The sequence below is a fragment of the Acartia tonsa genome, chromosome 8, assembly GCF_053477335.1.
Source record: "Acartia tonsa isolate MP-2025a chromosome 8, ASM5347733v1, whole genome shotgun sequence".
In the NCBI taxonomy this organism is placed as follows: Eukaryota; Metazoa; Arthropoda; class Copepoda; order Calanoida; family Acartiidae; genus Acartia; species Acartia tonsa.
Window position 1 is genome coordinate 24,983,107 of NC_137267.1, and position 25,140 is coordinate 25,008,246.

The 25,140-nt window shown below is 33.4% G+C and overlaps 2 protein-coding genes across 4 annotated transcripts; both read left to right on the forward strand.

The window, feature by feature from the left end:
- Positions 1-412: 412 nt before the first annotated feature.
- On the forward strand, positions 413-20,616 carry LOC145326354 (uncharacterized). Its single transcript, XM_080169663.1, has 18 exons — positions 413-705; positions 7,978-8,078; positions 8,451-8,688; positions 8,954-9,051; positions 9,285-9,404; positions 9,960-10,055; positions 10,272-10,360; positions 14,275-14,317; positions 14,695-14,757; positions 15,317-15,369; positions 15,614-15,663; positions 16,045-16,519; positions 16,675-16,761; positions 17,376-17,627; positions 18,346-18,417; positions 19,075-19,179; positions 19,540-19,583; positions 20,272-20,616. Exons 1-18 carry the CDS (start codon positions 669-671, stop codon positions 20,361-20,363), a joined length of 2,115 nt encoding a protein of 704 aa, XP_080025789.1. The 5' UTR covers positions 413-668; the 3' UTR covers positions 20,364-20,616.
- A 126-nt stretch (positions 20,617-20,742) lies between these two features.
- Positions 20,743-24,804, forward strand: LOC145326356 (uncharacterized). Of its 3 annotated transcripts, none has more exons than XR_013881890.1 (5): positions 20,743-20,877; positions 21,245-21,399; positions 21,888-21,976; positions 22,824-23,946; positions 24,409-24,804. XR_013881890.1 is itself a non-coding variant. In XM_080169664.1 (4 exons), the coding sequence occupies exons 1-4, from the start codon at positions 20,749-20,751 to the stop codon at positions 23,888-23,890; spliced, it is 1,440 nt and encodes a 479-aa protein (XP_080025790.1). In that variant the 5' UTR covers positions 20,743-20,748; the 3' UTR covers positions 23,891-24,804. The 3 variants fall into 3 exon arrangements, 1 of the variants encoding a protein (XP_080025790.1); XR_013881891.1 differs by having other exon boundaries at positions 24,399-24,545; XM_080169664.1 differs by having other exon boundaries at positions 22,824-24,804.
- Positions 24,805-25,140: the final 336 nt, after the last annotated feature.

The window sequence follows — 25,140 nt, forward strand, 5'->3', positions numbered from 1 at the left end:
AATCAGCATATACAAAACAAAACGATATAAATAATAATATGTAAAAGTGAAAAATAACTATTTTTTTGTTTACATACGTAAGTCTGCTTGTGAAATAGGAAAAAAACAATTACTTGGACAAAAAGTTATTATATATTTCTTCCCGTAGATATTGTAAAAAAAAACGTTTACAACTTAATAAACTTTTATAACAGAAAATAGTATCTTCTATTTAAACATTATCTTTTTTAAAATTTGTATTCATTTAGTTACTATGAACTGTAAATAAAAAGAGAAAAATTATTCTATTAAAGGGAAATTTTGTCTGGTATATTTTTTTGTATAGAATTTAGTCAGCGGTATTTCCCTACACGCATGCGCAAGAGGTCACAAAACTTTGCAGACAACTTTTATTGAGGAGACATGTTTTGTAAACAAATACCATCGGCGATTTTAATTTATTAAAATTCTGGCTTTTTAAAAAAACAAGCAAAATTATTTAGATAGTATTTTTAATGGAATAGTCGAGGTACCCTCCCTAAAAATAGTTAAAAACTTTCACTTTAATATAGGAGAACCATATATATCATTCACTTCAGCTAAACTCTTGCCGGCCAGAGATATTGGGCCGGATTATTACAATTTATTATAAACTATTCTTTCCAGGCTGAAATATGAGATAACTGAAAATGGAACCGCCGTTTACATACGAATCAAATCCCGTAGGTAAGATAATTTATTTATTTGGTGATGCATAACATTTTATTAATGCCAAAATTTCACTTACAAAACATATAAAGTAGATAAAAACATATTATTGTATAACACTGTTTGCATGCGATAAAGGACTAGAGCCCATGAAAGGGTTGTTTGAAAGCAGTTACTGTAGAAATACGTGGGGTTTACAAGTGACCATATATACTAAAATATTTATACTTAGGTATATTTAACTAGTTCTCATGCATGAGACACATTTCATTATTAATTTTTCTAGCTAGCCAAATTAGACATTTTTGAATCAAATCAAATCAAAATATTTATTTCAAACAACATATTAAAACACAATTATATGATACGAATATTTACATAAGTATATTGTTTATATAGTTTTATTTTATTATATTTTATTTATTTTAATACACCAAAATATCAAATACCTTGCCTAGTAGCAGGACCTAACGCAAAACACAATGTGTAATTTTTTTTAGTATAAAGTGGATTTTTAAACAATAACATTGTGATCATGCGGTAAAAAGAGATCAAGCCCTATTAAGTATATAATACAATAAAATAAAAATGAGATGAAAGTTAAATATCATAAGGAAAAAAAATTGGTATTTCTTTAAAAAAAAAATGAAAAGTAAATGGAGCGTGTAGTTTAAAAAAAGAAAGAAAGAAAAAAAATGAATGGAAATGTACGGCGTTGTAGTATGTTTAAAACCTGGCAATTTTTGCATTCTAATATTTTTTGATAATAAAATTATAGAATAATGGCAGCATTCCAACCAACAATAGTTCAAATTGCATTTAAATGGCAAATATGGCAAAGAAGTCTGTTGCAGTCTGTTTCAATATTTTCAATCAATGTTTTTTTCAAGTGTTGTTTAAATGAATTAAAATTTGGCTTATTTTTTAGATCTTTCAAAATTTCTGCATAAGGGGGGGGGGGGAAGTTTGTACAGTTATAGGAAATGAAATTCAGTACTAAAGTTTGGGAGGGCCGTGTGGGTTTGTTTTTAGAGTTATCAACCTAATTCTTTTTGTGAGCTCTCTTATATGACTGGATATACACATAAAACTTTGAAAATTGAATTTTGGGACTTTCCCTCTAGGGGCTAGTGGAGCAAAAGACCCCCCCAAACACTAAAAATTTAAGTTCTGAGCTTATTTTTAGAGATATTGAGATGATTTTTTTTCAGAAACCTTTTTAACAAAACCAAACTAAGTAATCATTGGAGATTTCATTTTGGGACTTTCCTTCTAGGGACTTGTGGAGCTACAGACCCCCAAAAACACTAAAAATATGCGTTCTGAGCTTATTTTTAAAGATATCAACCTGATTTTTTTAAATAATACTTTTTTAACATAACTAGATCAACGAACCATTACAGATTTCATTTTGGGACTTTCCTTCTAGGGGCTTGTGGAGCAACAGACCCCCAAAAACACTAAAAATATGCATTCTGAGCTTATTTTTAAAGATATCAACCTGATTTTTTAAAATAATACTTTTTTAACATAACTAGATCAACGAACCTTACAGATTTCATTTTGGGACTTTCCTTCTAGGGGCTTGTGGAGCAAAAGACCCCCCAAAAACACTAAAAATATGCGTTCTGAGCTTATTTTTAAAGATATCAACCTGATTTTTTTTAAATAATACTTTTTTAACATAACTAGATCAACGAACCATTACAGATTTCATTTTGGGACTTTCCTTCTAGGGGCTAGTGGAGCAAAAGACCCCCCCAAACACTAAAAATTTAAGTTCTGAGCTTATTTTTAGAGATATTGAGATGATTTTTTTTTCAGAAACCTTTTTTAACATAACCAAACTAAGTAATCATTGCAGATTTCATTTTAGAACTTTCCTTCTAGGGGCTTGTGGAGCAACAGACCCCCCAAAACACTAAAAATATGCGTTCTGAGCTTATTTTTAAAGATATCAACCTGATTTTTTTAAATTATACTTTTTTAACATAATTGAATCAACGAACCATTACAGATTTCATTTTGGGACTTTCCTTCTAGGGGCTTGTGGAGCAACAGACCCCCAAAAACACTAAAAATATGCGTTCTGAGCTTATTTTTAAAGATATCAACCTGATTTTTTTTAAATAATACTTTTTTAACATAACTAGATCAACGAACCATTACAGATTTCATTTTGGAACTTTCCTTCTAGGGGCTAGTGGAGCAAAAGACCCCCCCAAAACACTAAAAATTTAAGTTCTGAGCTCACGGGTAGGCTAAAAAAATTCCAGGTTTTTGAAAATACCCATTTAAGCGGATTGCACAGCCTTAAAGTCACATGTCTTGGTATACTGGAAAAGGTAAAAATCAAATTTTCTATTGGGGGCTTTTTGAGAAAATCCGCAAAATATTTTTTTTTCATTTTCACCTAAAATCCTCTAAAAATAAGGTAAAAAATGTTAGGGTAGGCTTTTTAAAACTGTTATTGCTCAGCCCATAATTATCCTAAAAAATGTTAGACATACCAATGAAAAGCTTATCTCCTCTAATTTTCAAAATGGCAAACATTTTTAACGTGCATTGTATTGTTTTGTGTCTATGTTACTAAATGTAAAAAGTATCATCAATTACATTAACATGTATATGTGCATGGTTTGATTGTGCACCCCCCCCCCCCTCCATTCCTCTAGCTAAAAACCTAAATTGATTGAAAGGCCAAGACTCCAGGGATCTAAAGGGATAAGACAATGCCTAAAAAATTTATTTACATCTCCAATGATGATTACCTCTTATGTATATTAATATTTGTGGTTGAAATGTTTGAACACTCAACTTAATCTACCGAATAAAAAAAAAACCTTATTTTATTTGTGGACTAGTGTAATAAACAACCAAATGTCCCCCCCCCTCCCCTCCAAAATCCAGAGAGGGGACATTGTACATTAAATTACACTGGTACCCAATGTTTTATAACCACTTTATCTTACTCATAGGCTTAAGAACTTTGGGTCTTTTAATCGAATTTTGATTGGTTGGTTCCAAACTATCAGCGTTAAAATTTTTCTATTATAAATTTAATCTACATAGGGGTTAATTATGGGGATTTACATTAATATAAATTTCATTGTCTTATCCCTTAAGATCACTGAAAAGTCCTAACTGTGCATGAAAATGAGCTGCGCCTGTTTACGGACCAAGGCATTCCCCCTGTACTATTGCTATTATTAAGCCAGACATAGCAGCAGTGGATATTAGGTTGGGTCAATTTTGGACATTTTTAAAAGCGAAGCTTTTCTATAATTAGGGTCGGTCCGTCCGTCCGTCCGTCCGTCACGAATAGCTATTTTTGTTAATTTAGACATGTTAGAATTGTCCTATCGATTTCAAATTTTGCATGGTGATTCATTTAGTAGTTAGGTACGATTTTAGAAAGCGTAGCAACTCTACAATCATTACCAAAATGTCCGTACGTCCATTTTAAACATGTTGATTTTTTACAGATGTTTTCATCCTAGTCTTTATTTAAAAATCACATAGGTGCAGTTCATTGACCTTACTGGTAAATTTTCTAAACAGGCCATAGAAGATTTGCACTCTTCTCGCTAACTGTTGATCAGATCAGGTTCTCCTTTAGCGGGTAGCTTCTCATAGGTCATGGGAAGGTTTATAACTCTTTTGGAGGAGGGTACAACCACCCCCCAAGAGAAATTGCCCCTAGAAATATAGCCTAACCTTTGCAAAAATACCTAAACAAATTTTCCCTGTCATAATATCCACTGTTGCTATGCCTGGCGCTTGACAATAATAGCAATAGTACAGGGGGAATGCCTTGGTCCGTAAACAGGCGCAGCTCATTTTCATGCACAATTAGGAATTTTTAGTCATATTAAGGGATAAGACAATGAAATTTAGATTAATGTAAATCCCCATAATTAACCCCTATGTAGATTAAATTTATAATAGAAAAATTTTAACGCTGATAGTTTGGAATCAACCAATCAAAATTCAATTAAAAGACCCAAAGTTCTTAAGCCTATGAATAAGATAAAGTGGTTATAAAACATTGGGTACCAGTGTAATTTAATGTACAATGTCCCCTCTCTGGATTTTGGAGGGGAGGGGGGGGGGGACATTTGGTTGTTTATTACACTAGTCCACAAATAAAATAAGGTTTTTTTTTTATTCGGTAGATTAAGTTGAGTGTTCAAACATTTCAACCACAAATATTAATATACATAAGAGGTAATCATCATTGGAGATGTACATCAATTTTTCAGGTATTGTCTTATCCCTTTAGATCCCTGGAGTCTTGGCCTTTCAATCAATTTAGACCAGTCATGGAGGGATGGAGGTTGGTAAACAATATTCACTCTGGTACCCAAGCTTTTTTATTCTGGTACCCAAAGTTTTTTATCTTGGAACCCAAGGTTTTTTGTTCTTGTACCCAAGGTTTTTAGCTAGAGGAATGGGGGAGAGGGGGTTCACAATCAAACCATGCACATATACATGTTAATGTAATTGATGATACTTTTTACATTTAGTAACATAGATACAAAACAATACAATTCACGTTGAAAATGTTTGCCATTTTGAAAGCTAGAGGAGATAAGCTTTCTATTGGTATGTCTAACATTTTTTTAGGATAACTATGGGCTGAGCAATAACAGTTTTAAAAAGCCTACCCTAACATTTTTTACCTTATTTTTAGAGGATTTTAGGTGAAAATGAAAAAAAAATATTTTGCGGATTTTCTCAAAAAGCCCCCAATAGAAAATTTGATTTTTACCTTTTCTAGTATACCAAGACATGTAACTTTAAGGCTGTGCAATCCGCTTAAATGGGTATTTTCAAAAACCTGGAATTTTTTTAGCCTACCCGTGAGCTTATTTTTAGAGATATTGAGATGATTTTTTTTTCAGAAACCTTTTTTAACATAACCAAACTAAGTAATCATTGGAGATTTCATTTTGGGACTTTCCTTCTAGGGGCTTGTGGAGCAACAGACCCCCAAAAACACTAAAAATATGCGTTCTGAGCTTATTTTTAAAGATATCAACCTGATTTTTTTTAAATAATACTTTTTTAACATAACCGAATTAACGAACCATTACAGATTTCATTTTGGGACTTTCCTTCTAGGAGCTAGTGGAGCAAAATACTCCAAAAACACTAAAAATATGAGTTCTGAGCTTATTTTTAAAAATGTCAATCTGATTTTTTTAAAGAAAACTTTTTTAACATAACCGAATTCAGGAACCATTACAAATTTCATTTTTGGAGTTTCCTTCTAGGGGCTAGTGGAGCAAAAGACCCCCAAAACACTAAAAATATGAATTCTGAGCTTATTTTTAAAGATATCAACTTCCTTTTTTTTAGAACACTTTTTTAACATAACCGAACTTGGTAACTTTTACAGATTTCATTTTGGGACTTTCCTTCTATAAGCTAGTGGAGCAAAAGACCCTAAAAACAATAAAAATATAAAATAACTTCTAGAAGGATAGTCCCTAAATGAAATCTGTAAAAGGTACCAAGTTCGGTTATGTTAAAAAAGTGTTCTTAAAAAAAATCAGGTTGATATTTTAAAAATAAGGTTAGAACACATATTTTCAGTGTTTTGGGGGTCTTTTGCTCCACTAGACCCTAGAAAGAAAGTCCGAAAATGAAATCTGTAATGCTTTCTTAGTTCGGTTATGTTAAAGAAGTATTATTTTAAAAAATCAGGTTGATGTCTTCAAAAATAAGCTCAGAACTAATATTTTTAGTGTTTTGTGGTTCTTTTGCTCCATAAGCCCCTAGAAGGAAAGTCCCAAAATGAAATCTGTAATGGTTCGTTGATTCGGTTATGTTAAAAAAGTATTATTTAAAAAAAATCAGGTTGATATCTTTAAAAATAAGCTCAGAACGCATATTTTTAGTGTTTTTGGGGGTCTGTTGCTCCACAAGCCCCTAGAAGGAAAGTCCCAAAATGAAATCTGTAATGGTTCGTTGATTCAATTATGTTAAAAAAGTATAATTTAAAAAAATCAGGTTGATATCTTTAAAAATAAGCTCAGAACGCATATTTTTAGTGTTTTTGGGGGTCTGTTGCTCCACAAGCCCCTAGAAGGAAAGTCCCAAAATGAAATCTGCAATGATTACTTAGTTTGGTTGTGTTAAAAAAGTTTTCTGAAAAAAAACATCTCAATATCTCTAAAAATAAGCTCAGAACCTAAATGTTTAGTGTTTGTGGGTCTTTTGCTCCACTAGCCCCAAGAAGGGAAGTCCCAAAATGAAATCTCTAATGATTACTTAGTTTGGTTATGTTAAAAAAGGTTTCTGAAAAAAAAATCATCTCAATATCTCTAAAAATAAGCTCAGAACTTAAATTTTTAGTGTTTGGGGGGGTCTTTTGCTCCACTAGCCCCTAGAAGGAAAGTCCCAAAATGAAATCTGTAATGGTTCGTTGATCTAGTTATGTTAAAAAAGTTTTATTTAAAAAAATCAGGTTGATATCTTTAAAAATAAGCTCAGAACGCATATTTTTAGTGTTTTTGGGGGTCTGTTGCTCCACAAGCCCCTAGAAGGAAAGTCCCAAAATGAAATCTCCAATGATTACTTAGTTTGTTTTGTTAAAAAAGGTTTCTGAAAAAAAATCATCTCAATATCTCTAATATAAGCTCAGAACTTAAATTTTTAGTGTTTGGGGGGGTCTTTTGCTCCACTATCCCCTAGAGGGAAAGTCCCAAAATTCAATTTTCAAAGTTTTATGTGTAGATCCAGTCATATATGAGAGCTCACAAAAAGAATTAGGTTGATAACTCTAAAAACAAACCCACACGGCCCTCCCAAACTTTAGTACTGAATTTCATTTCCTATAACTGTACAAACTCCCCCCCCCCTTATTTCATGTTTTTGGTAGAGAAATAAAAGGCAATCTAGAAATTAGGGCAAGTCTGGAAAATGGTATAGCAAAGTCAGCTTGAGTTCTTAAAGCATAAGGAACATTTCTGTCTCGATTCAAAGTCCAACAATTATCTATCCTGAATGATTTAGGCTGCAAATCTTTTAGATAAAGATACATAATGTTTTATTTAAAATAGTCTATAAGGGCAGGAAATGGCAAAATACCCCATCTTTTAAACATTTAAATATTTTAATCATTTGAGACTCACTCGTTATACTTTCACTTGGCTTATATTTTTATGCCTTTTTGAAAAAAGGCATCTAGTGTTCACTTTTTCCACCAATTGAAAATAAATTTGAATATTTCTGTTGCGTTACATAGGTAATATATAGGTACCTATTATAGTTTAGATTTTTTAGGATGCCTCCAGGAACGTATGCAAAAGTTAGGTAAACCAGTGCCTGAGTATGTTGCTAAACATGAACTAGGCAGAGCGCACAGCAAAGAATTCGTGTTTCAGGTATGAAACTTAAAAGACATTGATAAAAAAGGCATATCTTCAAATTTTACTTTTACTCAAAGTTTTATTAACACGTTTTCTCAAAAGTTGGCTTTAATTCATTTGGGTACTTAATTAAATCTATATTGGTTGAATTGCTTTACATCGCAGTGAATAAACTTTTCAACCATTAAATTTAGTCTACAGGAGGGGTAAATTTGTACATCGTCCATTGTCTCATCTTTAAAGATATCTTTAAAAAAAGATAGTTCCATGATTGAAGTGTCTTAAAATGAAACCTTTAATTATTAGAACAAAAATATCTCAAGTAGGTATTTTGATGTGTTTTATATGCATAGATTAAATCACTTTTAAATTCTGTATAATAAATAGGTACGTCTGCATGACGGTCTCAAATCCCAAGGATCAGGCAACACAAAGAAAATAGCCAAACAGAATGCAGCCCGTCACATGCTCGATGTTCTGGACGGGCGGGCCAAGGCTATAAATGATGATGTTCTGGAGTCCATTGATATGGGACTCAAGGCTCTGAGAGGAGGAGGGGATAAAGATGCGGGAAACAGCAAACACACAAATAAAAAAAGTGATTCCTCAATAAAGAAAGAAAAAGGTAGATATATTAATACTTTATAAATGATTATATCAATAATTCAAAACTTACTTTTGTTAAAGTATTTTCATTTTCTCTCAAATGAATGCAAACAATTTGAAAGATACCTATTAAAATCAGTTTTATTTACTTGGCTATGAAATAAAAGGTGTTCACACTTTTTACTTTTTAGTCAAAGTTTTTCCTATCTATGCTATTGAATATAAAAGATTTTGATGATAAATCCTTTTAGAAAGAATTTTTTAAAATTTGATTTTGTGTTTAGATAAGAAAGAAAGTCGGACACCTAACATATATCCATACAATAAGTTTCAACCAGTCAAGCCAAAACAGGAACCGGGCATCAGAAAAAGTTTAGAACAGGTATTTAATAAATATTATTTATTGTTTATAAAAACTTATTAACGTATTCAACAGCTGCTATGTCATACAGCTGACAATTGTATTGGGAATACTGTGACCGAGAAATAGATACAAATTACTACAAGGACTTTTGGACAAAAATTGCATCTTTTCAAGTTGGCTATCTTCTTGGGATAGGTTTGAATATAATTATACAATTCAATTTCTTTTCTTAATTTATCTTTTTTTTGTAGAATCGTGGACTTAATGATGAAATACAAGATATAAAGACTGAGAACAGATGGATATCAGAAATAGTTTTGGAAGGGGTTTTCAAAGAAATAGAAAAAATTGAGCGTAAGAAAAATCCATTGGTGAGTTGTTTTATATTATTTAAAAACTATAAATCTTTTGAAAATTCCAAAGCAATCCTAACATAACAGTTATAGGATGTCCGTAACTTTGCATCAAAAGATCTCGCCAGTTAACCTTTATGGAAATATTGATAAAGGTTCAGTCAGATCAGATCTTAATCATACTAGCGGCTTCGCCCCTAGCCTCTAGGGGCTTTGCCCCAAGAGGTGATCAAAATATTTTGACGAAATTCGTAAAAGGACCAAGGAAATCTTCAGCGAAAAAAGAAAACAAAAGGACCAAGGAAATCTTCAGCAAAAAAAAATGGGTTTGTTTTTTTTTGGGGTGGGGTGTCCCACCCCCTAAGAAAATAACATAAAACCACCACAGGACCAGTGGGTATATTCCCTGAAAAGTAGAATCCGATTGGTTCAGTGGTTACCGAGATCTTAAGGGACGGACAGACAGACGGATAGACATAATTCTACTTTGTATTATAAATATTAAAATTACGTTTTAGCGCTCGTCTTGATGTTAAATTGCTATAATATTTGACAAATCTTTTTTCTATGTAGCCTGAGCAAATTTGTAAGCTGTGTAACCTTGTTTTCTTTGATGAGAAATTGTACCAGAAACATAAGAAGGGAGACAATCATGAAAGAGTCCATCAGGTATATCTGACTTTATTGATTTTTAACATCATAAAATATTTTTATGATAGACAGATTCACCCAAAAATGTATTAATGGAAAAAGATTATTTGGTTTGTCTGTCCTTAAATACGAATTATGTTGTCAGTTTTTTGTTTAACATATTTCTATAAAGAGTTGAATTACCTACAAAGGAATAAATTTTTATGAAATCTAATCTAGTTTTTTTTTTAATAGGGTGAATTTCCTGGTAAAGGTGGCTACCATTGTTTTCTGTGCTGGGTCAACTTTCTGCAGCCTGAATCACTACTTAATCATTTAGCCAGGTTTTAAAAATATTTGTTTTTCTTCAAATGTTTGAGCAAGAATAGGTACAAAGAATCGCAACAAATCTACGAGCTATGTTCTCCCGTCAAACGTTGACCAAAAATTGACACGCTTTTTGTTGTGATAAACTTTGTATAATGATCTAATACAAATGAATTCCTTAAATTTATCCCACCATCCCATTATGTTTTAATCTGGTATCAGGGGTGTATCTGTATATTCTGCACAAGATTCATTATTTTTCCCCTTTTGCAAATTTTTAAATTTTTTTCCCCTCCTAGTTTTTTTAAGCAAGGAAGGGAATAAATTAAATGGAAAAATATTTTCAGAACTCTTTATTTTATCCATATTATGCCCCCTTCCACATATTTTTTAGTTTTTTCCACCAAAGAGGGGAGAAAAATAGAAAAAAATGCTTTCAGTCCTCTTAATTTTTACATTTTTTCCCCCAACCATTCTAGTATTAAAAATGTTGCGTTTTTAGCATTTATTAAAAATTCGAGTATTAATTCCCCCGTCATCATCATCATCATTGCCTTTTAGTTCTCGGCAGAACATAGGCCATGCACAATGGTTTCCAATCTTCCTTTTTTTGGGCACGTTTTGAGGCATTGCTGAAAGATGGAATTTTCTTTTCTTTCAGTTCACTTAAGAGTTCCCTCCTCCAGGTTGTTTTTGGTCTACCTGGTTTCCTCTTTCCTACGTGGGGGTTCCAAGTCAAGGCTTGATTGGTTATATCATCATGCCCTTTCCTTAGAGTGTGCCCCAGCCATCTCCATTTTCTCTGTTTTATTGTCAGTTTAATGTCTGACATATCACTGCGCTCTAGAAGCTCAGCATTTGTGATCTTATTTGGCCAAAAGATCTTGTGGATTCTCCTTAGACATTTATTGACATATGTCTGTAGCTTGGAGACCACTGCTGTGTTTAGGAACCAAGTTTCAGCCCCATACAGCAAAACAGAGAGAACATTTGACTTGAACAGTCTTAACTTGGTCTTTATGGAGATGTTGTTGGAATTCCAAATTTTGTTCAGGCTGGCAAAGGCTGTCCTAGATTTGTTAATTCTAGCTTTAACATCTGTTAAAGTGCCTCCAGCTTCATCAATTTTACTTCCAAGATACTCAAAACAATCTACATCCTCAAGAATTTGGTCTCCAATAGTAATTGGTTCTTGGGAATTTGCATTTAATCTGAGTATTTTGGTTTTAGGAACATTTATTTCTAGTCCAACTTTCTTGGAAGTTTCAGCTATCCTGTTAGTCCTTCTTTGCATTTGACTTCTATTGCTTGTTAACAAAGCGATATCATCAGCAAAGTCCAGATCTCCTAAATATTTGGGATTGCCAAATAGCTCCCAACGAATGCCATCATTACTTTCACAGTTCTTCATGATCCAGTCAATGGCAAGGAGGAAAAGGAAGGGAGAAAGAAGGCATCCTTGTCTGACGCCTGTTACAATCTCAAAAAAGGTTGATAGTTTACCTTTATACATTACATTTCCACCTCCTTTATGATAGATAGCTTTAATGATATTGATTATCTTTTCTGGAATGCCATAGTGTTGGCAGATTTTCCAGAGAGATCTTCTGTCTAAAGAATCAAATGCTTTTTTGTAGTCAATGAAGTTTACAAAAAGCTCAGAGTTCCATTCCTTGGATTGCTCTATGATGATTCTTAGATAGGTTATCTGATCAATAGTGGAACGGTTTGGTCTAAATCCAGCCTGATTAGGTCTTAGCTTTTCATTAACCTTCTTCTTTATTCTATTAAGAAGAATCTTACTAAGGATACGGCCAGGTACTGAAAGGAGCATTATCCCTCTGTAGTTTCCACATTGGGTCAAGTCTCCTTTTTTGGCTAGTATTGAGATATGTCCATTCTTCCAGTCCTCTGGGCATAACTCATCATTCCATATCTTTGTGATCAGAGGTAGGAATGCCTCAGCAGATGTATCTAGGTCTGCTTTTATGACCTCAGCTGGGATGTTATCAGGTCCAGCGGCCTTGTTATTTTTCAAACTTTTAATGGCCTCCTTGATTTCCAATAGATTTGGCGCTCGACAGTCAATGTCAAGTGCATCTGAGGGTGGAATCTCAGTTTCTTCCTCTGGAACTGGAAGATTCAGCAGTTCAGTGAAGTGCTCTGCCCATCTATTTAGAATATCTTCATCAGTTTTAAGGAGTGAACCATCCTTGTCCCTGATGTGTGATCCTGATTTGTGTACTTTACCTGCAATGCTCTTAGTAATCTCATAGACATCTTTCATTCTATTTTGATTAGCAGCATTTTCTGCTTGCATAGCAAGGTTTTCCAAGTGTTCTTTTTTGTCAATTCTTACACTTTTTTGGATTTCCCTGCTGAGCATCTTATACAGGTCTTTATCTTCTGGAGAGTTTCTGGAGAGTGTCTTTTGTCTTACCTCTCTTCTTTGATCCATGAGATCAATGGATCTTTGAGTGATCCACGGCTTTTGGTTAGCCTTTTTAAAACCTAATTTTTCTTGGCTAGTATCATTATAAACTTTTTTGATACCTTGCCAAATATCTTCAACTCCATCATCCTCTTGAAGAGTCAACAACTCAAATCTGTTCTTTAGAGTGAGCTTAAACTCTTGTAGCTTTTCAGAGTTTTGAAGGGTTGTTAAATTATACTTTTTCCTCGGGTTAGGCTTTGTGTCCTGCTTTTTAAATCTAAGCCGAACTTTAGAAGATAGAAGATAATGGTCTGAATTAACATCAGGTCCTCTTTCAACCCTGACATCAAGGAGGGAACCTTTAAAACGTCTAGATATACAGATGTGATCTATCTGATTAAAGGTTCTTTGATCTGGTGATCTCCAGGTGGCAGTATGAATCTTCTTGTGTTTAAAGATGGTTCCACCAATGACAAGTTTGTTTTCAGTACAAAAACTTACAAGTCTATCACCATTGTCATTTTCCTTGCCATTACTTAAGCCTAGGCCATATCTGCCCATGACTTCTTCTAAATTCTCATTATTACTCCCCACTTGAGCATTGAAATCACCTAGGAGCATGGTCAGGTCCTTTTCTTTATGACCATTCTTAAATACAGAGTCAAGCTGGTCATAAAATTCGTTTTTGCCCTCTGTATCTGCTTTTGTAGGAGCATATGCTACTATTATTCTCAGATTGATGTTTTTATCTGAGGATTTGAAGTAAGCCTCCATGATTCTTGGACCATGAGGTTGACAACTGATCGTGGCCTGCTCTGCTTGCTTGGTCAGCATAAGAGCCACCCCTTGGTTATGTCCTAGATCCTCATTCATATGGCCTTAGTAAAGTATTTTCAAGCCAGAATGATGTTTAAACTCTCCATTATTTGTCCACCTTGATTCGGTGATAGCCAGGATATCAACCTTGGCTTTAAGCATTTCTCGGCAAATGTTTTCTGTCTGGCCTGACTGAAACATTGTCCGAACATTCCAGGTGCAAATTTTAGCTGGTCTGCGGGAATTCAGAATCATCCGCCTGACTGGTCCTTTAGCGGTTTCCCAGCTAATCATCATATTGTTGTTTCCAACCTCTACTTCGTTCCCGAGCCCAAAGTTAAATTGGTCTTTACTTTGTGCAGATTGAACGTGAGCAGGTTTTTTTCTAGGGAAGGATTGTTAGCCCCACCCAAACCCCCTGAACTGGGGGAAGTGACCAGAATTCAGTCTGGCATCTACCCTAGGACCTTTCCAGCACAGTAGGACTCTTCTGGTGTAGCTCCTAGGATCATTGATGCACGGTGCAGGATGGACGGCGTGCACGTAACTGGTCTCCCATCCCAATTCCCCCGTCATGCTATTCTTTAATATTTATCTCTTATTTTACACTAAATGTTTTTTATCTTATGTAAAATAAATATTTTTTTTTTGGGAACATTATTGATATTTTATTTTATTTAGACCAAATCATCATGAAAGAGCGCAGAAAAGCGGTGTACTTAAGGTATGAATATCCTATTACATAAGGTAGTAAAGTTTTTTTTTTCTGTAGCTAAAGATCTCAAAAACTACTGAACCGATTAGGTTCTTTTCTTTTTAAGCTTCACATAGGTCCTGTGAATGTGATAGGCTATTTTATTTTTTGATTTAAGTCTTGGGATGGTATTGTGGTATTTCACTATATCCACTCTTTCCCTTATATTACAAATACAGAGCCTCTAGATGCTAAGGACGTAGCCGCTAGTCTGTTAAAGATTAGTAAAAAGTTTATTTTAAAAGTTTTCATATTAACTATAATAAAATATTAAATTAAAATATATTCAGCAAAGATATTTTTAATAACAAACCTACCTTTACTTATTGAAGTTATTTATACTTAAGATTTGGATGGAGCCGCAGCCAATAGTTCCAACCTGGGATACAATCAATATGATGAAAGATTTAAGGAATAAAAAACACATTGAAAATTTTCTTTAACATAGAAGATACTTACCTACTAAGTTATATTTATTAGAAAAGACGATGCACGGATATCAAAACCTGTTCATTAATCTTATTATAATTCTTTACCTACTCTTAATGCTTACCAGCTACTGAAGGTAGAATTACTGAAGGATATTTCAATTAGTACCTAACAAATAAAAATTGTTGCTTTATCTCATAGTGCCTAAAGAGCACTGCCCCCCCCCCCCCCCCCCCTCCATTAATAAATAAGAAATTCAAATGGTGGTGGTCCGAACCAAACTGGGGCATAACCCTGAGGTACTAGCCAGTACACAATGTAACCTAACCTAACTTTACCTAAAGTTAACTACAAATGAGAAACTAACCCCCTCCCCCTCTTATCTTCAATTTATTCAAAGAAGAATGGGTGTGTGTATCGGTGCTAGACACAAGGCACTTTAAGGAAAATTGCCGGAAAAATTTTAACACAAAGGAAAAGAACTACCTACCAATTGTTTTTTAAATGGAAATAAAATCAAAATGTTTTTTTTTGTTGTGTAGGAGTCTTGAAGAGGAAGAAAGAAGGGAAAGAAGGGGGCGAAAGAGGTCTTGGTAGGTTAATTTTATTTTTTAATTAAACTATTCAATTTGACTTACTTTAAAGTCCCTTTTTGATCACTAATGAAAAATTTTACTGTAGATACTTATAGCATTGGTAGTTTGACAATTTGATTCTGACTAAGGCTTATAATGAAAACTTTCTGTAACGAATTTGAACGATCTAGCTGTAAGCGAGATCTTTTTATAAAGACAACATGCAAGTTTTAAAATGTAAATGTAAGTTTATGTTGTTTAGGTCACGCGAAAGAAGTCCACAGAAAACACGCGTTAGGGGACGATCGCCAGGTATTATTTTGTTAAATCTTTTTTAAAGCTTTTCGGTGCTCTTACACAAAGTACTCTCGTAAGAATTGATACTTTGTATAGGGGATTTATTTTGAATTTAATTGAAAAAAAGAGTTGAGGGGTAGTTTTTTAGTTCTTTTTTTTTGGGTCAGGTCACATTGGGTAGGTACTGGGTAGTAGAAAGAAATATTCCTACTATTTTCACGTTCAGTTACCTACTAATTTGAAATTAAGAAATTCTTCTTATTTGTTAAATACCTACCTACCTATTCTTTAATTGAAGAATATTTTAAAGTAAATAATACTAACAATGTAATGTTATACCTATCAATCTTACTTGGCACAAAGAAAAAAAGCTTTAATTCTAATGTTCTTATTAAGATGAAGAAATCAAGTCTGGTGTTACCGGTGATTGGCGCAAGGCCAGGGAGAAAACAACAGTCGAATTGGAACGTATTAGTGAGAGGGAAAGACGAGAGCGGGAAGAGAAAGAGCGAATAGCGCGTCGGCGTCGGGAAGCACGGGAACGTGAAAGACGTGAATGGGAGCGTCGCGAACGGGAGGAGAGGATTCGTCGTGAAAATCAGCGGCGTAGGTGGGAGGATGAAGAGCGTTACTGGAAAGAGCGGGAAGAGGCGGAGTGGCGTGACTGGCAACGCCGCCGCCGCGAGGAGGAGGAACGGTGGGAAAGAGAATGGAAGATTCAAGAAGAGCGCGAGTGGATGGAGCGCAAGGCGAGGGAGTGGAGGGAGAGAGAGCGCGCGTCCAGCAGCCGGAGCTTGGAAAGAGATGCGCGGGATAGAGTTTTGACAAGTGGTAGCAGGGAAAGAGTACCTCTTGGCGATCGGGATGTTAGGTAAATATATTTTGATAAAAATACACAATTAAGACTAAATACACACCAAGGGAAATGTACATGAACTTAAATTATGATCTAAATATTTTTTATTAATACCTACAAAACGTAATTTTTCTCTTAAAATCTATATTCTAAAAAAGAATTTTTTTTAGGAGAAAATTAAAGAAAAAGAAGGGTAAACATGATCTCGAGGACGGTGAATGTATAACTGATGATGAATTTATGGACGCCAAACCAAGGTACAGCTCAGGGGCGTCAAAGCTTTTTTATTTGGGGGGGATAACAATTTTTCAAGGGGGGGAGGTAAAATGGCGCGCGAAGCGTGCCGCAAATTTTTTCACCTCCCCCCCGGGGGTATAATTCGTTTGGGGGGAGGGGGTAATTACTAATAATCCCACCTGAAATCTGTTGCAGGGGTAAATATTGTTTATCCCCTCCCCCAAAAAAAAAATTCCGGAGCTCCAGGCCTCCAGGTGGTCTCTGTACAGGTAAAAATGAAAAAAAAAATTTTTTTTTTTAAAGTTACAGGTCAACTTATAAAACAAAATATGCATCTTTTTGAATATTATTCACATATTTGAAGAAAAAATATGCATATTTTGTTTTATAAGTTGATTTTAACTTAAAATTTTTTTTTTTCATTTTTACCTGTAGAGAGACCACCTGGAGGCCTGGAGCTCCGGAACCTGGAGGCCTATCCAAAAATCTTAAATCTGGGGGAAATTCGTCATATAAGAATGATTTTATCCTTAATAACCTATCCTCTCAGTCCAAAGATAAAGCCTATACTCACCGTTTACGCAAATGTGTCAGAACTCCCCCCCCCCCTTGATAAGTTATTTTTTTTTTATAGAAAACACAAAAAGTCAGAGAGAAGTAAAGAACGTCCATCAAAAGACAAGAAAAAGTCCAGAGACATTGAAAAATCTAAGAAAACAGAAAAATTAAGAAAGCTTGAAAAATCCCGTAGAGATGAAAAATCCGGGAAAGCTGAAAAGTCCCGGAAACGGGAAATGTCCCAAAAACTGGAGGAACTAAAGAAAATAGAGAAGCTACGCATGTTGGATAGAAAATTAAGCAAAAAGGCTGATCACAACAAATCAAGGTATAGAATAGAAAAAAGGGTTATTAATTCTAAAAGTAGCTTATTTGTTTACCTGATAAATACCTCTTACAACAACGTAAAGCAACGCTTTTATAGAAGGTCCCAAGGAACTATCACACCAACTATTGCAGACAATTAACATTTAATTGTACAAATTTTGTCTGAAAGTCCTAACTGTATTATATGGTGATGAGTCAGTTGGGCCTTTTTTGGACGAAGGCTTTTTCCCCTAACATCCTTTAACGTCATTTGTTTTGACGCGGTATGGGGCTAAGATTTGAACTTAGACACGATAACGACGAGCGGATGCGTTACTTGTTACGTTATAGTCCCCGGTTACTGCTTATTTGTTTACAATAATGTTATTTTGTTCTTCTCGTCTTTTCAAAAATGCGTATAAATGATTCATAAAAATCTGTAACTTAAGTATTTCCTAATCTATATCTCTTCTTTTTCTAAAACTAGTGGCTATGCTCTAGAGGCCTCTAGGGGTACTTGAGGAGGGGGGAGTTAATTTTGATAACCCAATTTTCTAGGGCGATTTCTCTTGGGAGGGTGGTGGTACCCTCCCCCAAAATAGTTATAAACATTCCCAGGACCTATGAGAAGCTACCTTGTAAGGAGAAACATATCGGTTGAGCAGTTAGCGAGATCCTTCGCTACATACAAAAAAAACCTTACTACTTTATAGAATTCTAAAATATATAATGTTTTTTAGAAAAAGTGGAAAAACAGGGAACAAGGAGCTAGATTTAAGGGAATTGCTTAAGAAAAAGAGAGCACTAGAAAGGTAAGAATAAAAATAAAATAGTAAGGGTTTCAGCAGTTTCCCAAAATTGTATTATAACAACAAAAAAAATATTCCCTATCCCAATATTTTGAATTAAATTGAGATTTAGGATGTTACGTGTGTTAGTCATTTACTTTAGGTTAGGTTAAGGGTTAAGCATAGAAAAAATACCCCTCCCCCCCCCCTTCCAATTTATCAATATGTTTTAAAATAAGGGAGGGGGTTCTTTGTTTCCTATGCACTTTGAGATTATTAAACTTTTGTTATAATGTAAAATATTCATGCTGCTTAATCTGTCACTAGCGTCCCTTAGAGCCATCTAAGGCACTCGATGGAAAGGGGGATTGGGAGTCGACCCTCTACTCTTTATTTGAGTTTTAAAAAGTCAAAGTAACAAGATTTTTATAAAGTGGTGTTATTAGTTTCTTTTGGTGATTCCTTGGTTATAGGTTTCTATCCTCCAAAATAATTATAAACAACCTTTTGTGTTTGGACCAATAAGAAGCTTTACTACACAGATTACAACACACGCATTTATTTAAATATTTAGCAAGTGTTTTTAAAATATACCCAATCATATCTTTTGATTGAATATTGTTTTCAAAAGTTTCTGCTAGAATTACTATAATTGTCAATTTATTATCTTGTATTATTCAGATTAGAGAAAGAGGACTCAAGCAGTGATAATTCTGAAAGTTCTGACTCTGACAAAAGTTCTGAGTCAGATTCAAGTTCAGACTCTTCAAGTGATAGCAGCACCAGGTTGAAAATTTTAATTTTATTTATAAAGCCATATTTTAATTCTTATTCTGTGTTAGGTTAAGTAAGGTTTAAATATAACAAAAATATCAGTGCTCAAACACTGCCTGTTTAGTATCCAACAGGGTCTAGAGGCCAGGTTTAAGAAATTAAAGGGGGGGGGGGGGAGGATTGACTTCATATGTAGCTCTTAACTATGTACATTAAATTACATAGGTACCTACTATTTGTGATGTGTCAGTGATAGTATAAGTAAAAATTTAAGATATGTTTTCTATTTGTTTTATGAGGTTTGTACGTCTACAAATGAAGAGACAAATAGCGTTTATTAATTCTTGAAAATAAAAATAATTTCTATTTTAGTTCCTCGTCGCCTGAGAAGCGAAAGAAAAAGAAACATATTTCAGGCATGGATAAATATTTCAGTATATTTTAAGCAAGAACAATTTTAATACGTGTCACTACAATTTTAATTTAACAATAGTAAGGTAAAAATGGAGGATAAACATTATACAGCTCCATGACAATTTTATTGTTCATTTTATTGCCTGTAAATTAAGAAATTTTCTTTAAAAAAAGGGTGATAAAATCCATAAATAGCGAAGCAAAAAAATTCTTATGGGAATATTGACAAGTAGATTTAAGACGCTCTTGTTTAAATTCAAAACAAATTTATCGTAGAAACAATAACGAAATCTTTTAGTTTCACACATATGATGTTTTTATATTTGTTAATATTTTTATTCTGTTAGATGACTGATAGACCGACGGACAAAGTAAGTTACATACTGGATGCTCATTGGTATAGGGAAGGTTAAAAAAATTTAAGCCGTTTTTATTGAATTGCAGATGAGAAAATCACATTTCCCTCCATAGCGTTACAGACTTTGGTACGAATTGTTAGTCAAAGTGAATTATTGATTAGCTTCGCTACTAAAAATGTACTATAGTAAAGGGAATCTAAAACAAAGTCATAATACTATATTTCGTATTATCTGAGAGAATGTATTTCGGTAAAAAACGTACACCCTAGTTAAAGAGCATATGCGCTAAAATGGTCCATATGCAGACTTATATCTTTATCCTATGTGCCAGGAAAACGCGGGAAGACCAACCTGCTAGTGGAAATGAAAGGCGCCATCCTGGGAGTTCTTGACAAGGAAATCAGCAGCCTCGGCAGAAAATAGTATTTCATTGTTTATTACAGGGGTAAGCAATAAATTTATAAGTACCTACCTAGAATTTTACAAACAAGTTAAATAGCTGAAAAATCAAACTTTATTGACCAAACTAATAAGTACATTTGCCTTAAATTTTTTTTTATCTTTCCTTTTGTACACTTGGTCTTTTAAAACCTTGCAATGTGAAATCATATGTATTAAATTTTTATTTAAAAATAACCTAAATTTAAACTTGCTAGGTAGATTTTTCAGTTGGCATTATATTTTGTATTATAAATCATAAAAGATTTATTTAAACTTTTAAAAGTAATATCATGTTTTAACAAATGGTAATATAAGGTTTAAAATTTAAAATCTATCAAATTAAAACTTTATATATTTATTTTTTTAAATGTGTTTAATGTTAATAATTGTTGTAATATTGTTTTCAGAAAAAAATGTAAAGAAAAGAAGTGATACCATATCAGGCAAATATCTCATACAGTCATTTTCAACAGAAACACATATACAGCAATTTAAGGTAAATCCACTTTAAAAAAAAAACAATATGAAAATTATCTAAAACAAGTTCAATACTGATTATAAAAAATGTAGAAACTATGTTTCATTTCAAACACGAGAACAAAAATGGATTAACTTGCCTAAAGTATTGCGTAACTATTAAGCCCCTTTGAGATAAGAATTTTCTTTAACCTAGAAAGTTTGTAGAAGCTTCAAAAATTAATATCGGATAAAAGATTTACGATTTGTTTTTGTTAATAATTCCCAATGATCAACAATAGATATTGAATTCCTTCACTTATTAGCCAAAATTATGCTAAATTTTTTAGTTAAAAAAGACTCATTTAAAATTTTTTTTTTTTTTAGAATAAATATTGTTTGTTTAGATGGGTAAGACCTGTATATCGTGTAGGGAATCAGGAAAAGGAACCCTGTTCCATAGATTCCCAAGGGATCCTGTTACCCATGCTCAATGGCTCTATTTCATCAATCAAGAGAGTGTTAATCCAGAGAATGCCAGAATGTGCTCAAGTCATTTTACGTAAGTTTTATATTTATAGATTTTTACCAGATAAAATGGCCGTAAATAACTGATTCCTTGATTGCATGACTCTTGTCTAAAAGTTATAATTTTGAAATATTGCAATAAACCGGTAAACGTTTAATTAATTTTACTATTAAAAAACCTCGTTTCTTTTGGCCTTAACTTTTCTTATTAGTTGCACTGCACAGCTACTCTATGATTATTGTCTGTCAATCCTGGATCAGTCTTACATTCTTAAAGATAATTAAATTTTCTCAGCAACCGTGAGAGATAATAAATGTATATTGTATAATCGCTTTTACAAATGCTTTTTCTATTTTTAAACTATGTTGCCAATTGGTTAATAAAACTTTAAATCACCCTACCTATGTTTTGAAAGCTTATTCTTGAGTAAATTGTGTTTTTGGGTATGTATAATTTACGTGCTGCGCTGCTCCACTCAAGAACAATAATATCCTGGTTATATTGTTGATATTTTATTTCAGACCTGATGACTATAAGCAGGATAGTAAGAGATTAAAAGAGTATGCTGTACCCTCCATCATTGTCCCAACAAGAGATAGATTAAAACCAGGTATTTGTGTACTTCACAAAACGGGTTTAGATTTTACTATGATGATTAGTAAATCCATTAGTAGGGAACCACAGAAATAAGACGGAAAAACATTCTGACATAATTGTGTGTCTGTTTAAATGTGTAGCCATTGTTTCTTAGTGTTTATTATACCTAAGTAGTCATGGAGAAGGACGAGACACTTTTGTATAGCCACTAGGGCTATCAAGCTCCAAGTTCAAAGGGGGAGGGGGGAGTTTTGACATATTTGCGTAAACCTGGTGTATAGGCTTTATCTTTGGACTGAGAGGATAGGTCATAAAAGATAAAATCATTCTCATATGATGAATTTTCCCAAGTTTTAAGATTTTTTGGATAGGCCTCCTGGTTTAGGAGCTGCAGGCCTCCAATTTATCTATGGACAGGTAAAAAGAAATTGAAAAAAAAAAAAATTTAGAGGTTAACTTATAGAACTAAATATGCATCCTTTTGAATGTTATTTACATATTTGAAGAATAAAGAAGCATATTTTTCTTTTTAAGTTGGCCTCTATCTCTTAAGGAAATATTTGAATTCTATTTTTTACCTGTCCAGAGACCACCTGTGGAGGCCTGCAGCTCCTGAATCTGGAGACCTATCCAAAAAATCTTAAAACTTGGGAAAATTCATCATATAAGAATGATTTTATCTTTGATAACCTATCCTCTCAGTCCAAAGATAAAGCCTATACACCAGGTTTACGCAAATGTGTCACCCCCCCCCCCCCCATTTACATAATTATGCTTGCTTATGAATGTCATGAAACTAGTGGCTAAAAGAAATTATGTTAATGTGACTGTCCTAAATATTCATGGATTTCTATTTTTAGGTCGGAACACTGATTCAGAAACTCGAGGTTTAGAAATTGAGCAACCAAAAATAATAGAAACATCCGAAATATCAATCTTTTGTGATATCTGCAAGAAAGATTATGTCTTCAAAAGTTATGACACTAAGATATTTTCTCGAGAGAAAATCTTGTTAACCCACATAAAGGTACATCATTCGGGCCAATTTGGAAAACATAAATGTCAGGTGTGTGACATGGCCTTTTTATCCAATGCAAAATTGCGCCAACACAAGATGAAAGACCATGGAATTTTACCCCATAAATATCCATGTGATTACTGCGATAAAAGTTTTATAAGCATTAAGTTTGCAGAGATACACCAAAAGGAGGTCCATGGCATTTTATCCAACAGTTATGGGTGTGATATTTGTTATGAGACCTTTCTGAGCGCTGCAATTTTAGAAGAACATAGACAGACCATACATGATATTTATGCGGATTCAGAACAACATTCATGCGATTTGTGCTTCTTAATTTTTCCAGACACTGAAACTCTAGAAGAGCACAAAAAACTTCACACAGATGTTCAAATGTTAGCTTGCGACGTTTGTGGACTAAGTTTTCAAACAGTATTAGAACTTATTGCACATAAAAATTCCCATGAGTATGAAAACTTTACTGAAGTTAATGAACAAAAACATTCCAATGGCTATGAAAATTATTATCCTTGTCAAAATTGTGGAAAGGTTTTCTTACTGAAGGCTCAGTTGAAACAACACACCTCAACTCATATCAGAGACAAGCCTTATGCTTGTAACTTATGCGGACAACCATTTTACAAGGTCAAAACTTTGATCAAACATGTGAGAACTCACCAAGATAAGAAGCCATATACTTGCAACATATGTGGACGATCTTTTTGCGAGAAAGGAGCTTTGAGGATTCACAAAAGGCAGCAAGATTGTGAAGAACCTAAAGAGAATATTGTAGGCCATGAGAAAGCTAATGCTAAAGAAGAGATGATTACTGAACCCGCAGATGTTGATTATGATCCTTCTCAATTCCTCGAAACTCAAATTGATGCAGAGATGAAAACTGAACAGTGAACAAATATCTCAAGACATTTTAAAATAGTTCTTTGTGTATATATTTTGTGTACAATGTACAATCTTGTATTCTTCACCTACTTTATTAAGAATAAGGCAGCAATTGTAGAAATCTCGTAATTAAAAAAGGAAAAAATAGGCTTTAAAACACTTTTTTTCCCAAATGAGAGGAGAAAACCTGAAAAATATTTTAAGTAGGTAGGTACTTTTTATTTCTTAATTTTCTTACCCCGATCCGAATATTTTTCTAGTCTTCTCCCCAAGACTAATGTTTTCAACAAGTACTCTTCATTTTTCACCCTCCTACGTATTTTTTGTTCCCCCTTCCCTTTAGCAGGTAATCCCTTGTAGAATGTACAACACCCCTGAATTAAAACGTAGAAAATCGACCTCCAAGAATGAGATAGAAGATAAAACAAACATTGGTTCCCTACTTCTGAAGTATGTTTTTGGTCTTCCAATTTTCAAGAAAAAACTTACCCATAGAATTAAACAGTGACGAGCACAGATCGGTTTAGGTGGAGTGGTTGCAAATTACCTTAATTTTTCTATTTATGCACTTTTAAAACATGTTTTAAAATAAAAAAAATAAAAAATATTATATAAACGTTATTGTATAGCTTGAAATATTGCAAATATAAAATCAGTGTTATAATTGATTGATTGATTATTAATAATTATGATATTGTAATGTTTTTCTGTACACAATGCTTATTTTGGTGCAAATTTCGCATTTGAAATTGAAAATTCAAAAACGTTAAAAATTGAACTCTATAGTTCTTTTGTATGATGTGTATTGTGTATTGCATGTATTTGTAATTTTCTTGAATGCCTAATTAAAATTATCTTGTAAATGTCTTTAGTGTATTTCTTGGCATTTTGTTAGATTACCTAATAAATTTTGTAGGATACAATTATTAGAGATTTATATATTGTTTTGGTAAACTTTTAATTCTTCATAAGCTAAGTGGTTGGACGCACACTTGCAGTTCTGTGGGTAGATATATTTAGAGTCTGTTCACAGCAACATAAAGATGTTATTAAAATCTCCTCTACGTCTTACTTTAAGGTTCCATATAATTTTTTGGGGAGGGGGGATGGGTTTAAGTAGGACACATGCCATACTTAGATTAGGATTTCTAAGTATTATTAAGCTCTGATAAGGAATTTCTTCTCATCTTTAGACTGTCTGTTTTTGTGTATTGCTGTATACTCTTTCAAATGTCAACTCATCTTGCTTCATTGTTAAA

Bases quoted from the DNA above. Each gene is read 5' to 3' on its own strand.
- LOC145326354 (XM_080169663.1), top strand. From the start codon at position 669: ATGGAACCGCCGTTTACATACGAATCAAATCCCGTAG. The intron at 8,689-8,953 runs GTAGATATATTA...TTTTGTGTTTAG, and splicing joins CTCAATAAAGAAAGAAAAAG to ATAAGAAAGAAAGTCGGACA. The intron at 19,584-20,271 runs GCATGGATAAAT...CCTATGTGCCAG, and splicing joins GAAAAAGAAACATATTTCAG to GAAAACGCGGGAAGACCAAC.
- LOC145326356 (XM_080169664.1), top strand. From the start codon at position 20,749: ATGTGTTTAATGTTAATAATTGTTGTAATATTGTTTTCAGAAAAAAAT. The intron at 21,400-21,887 runs GTAAGTTTTATA...ATTTTATTTCAG, and splicing joins ATGTGCTCAAGTCATTTTAC to ACCTGATGACTATAAGCAGG. The intron at 21,977-22,823 runs GTATTTGTGTAC...TTCTATTTTTAG, and splicing joins AAGAGATAGATTAAAACCAG to GTCGGAACACTGATTCAGAA.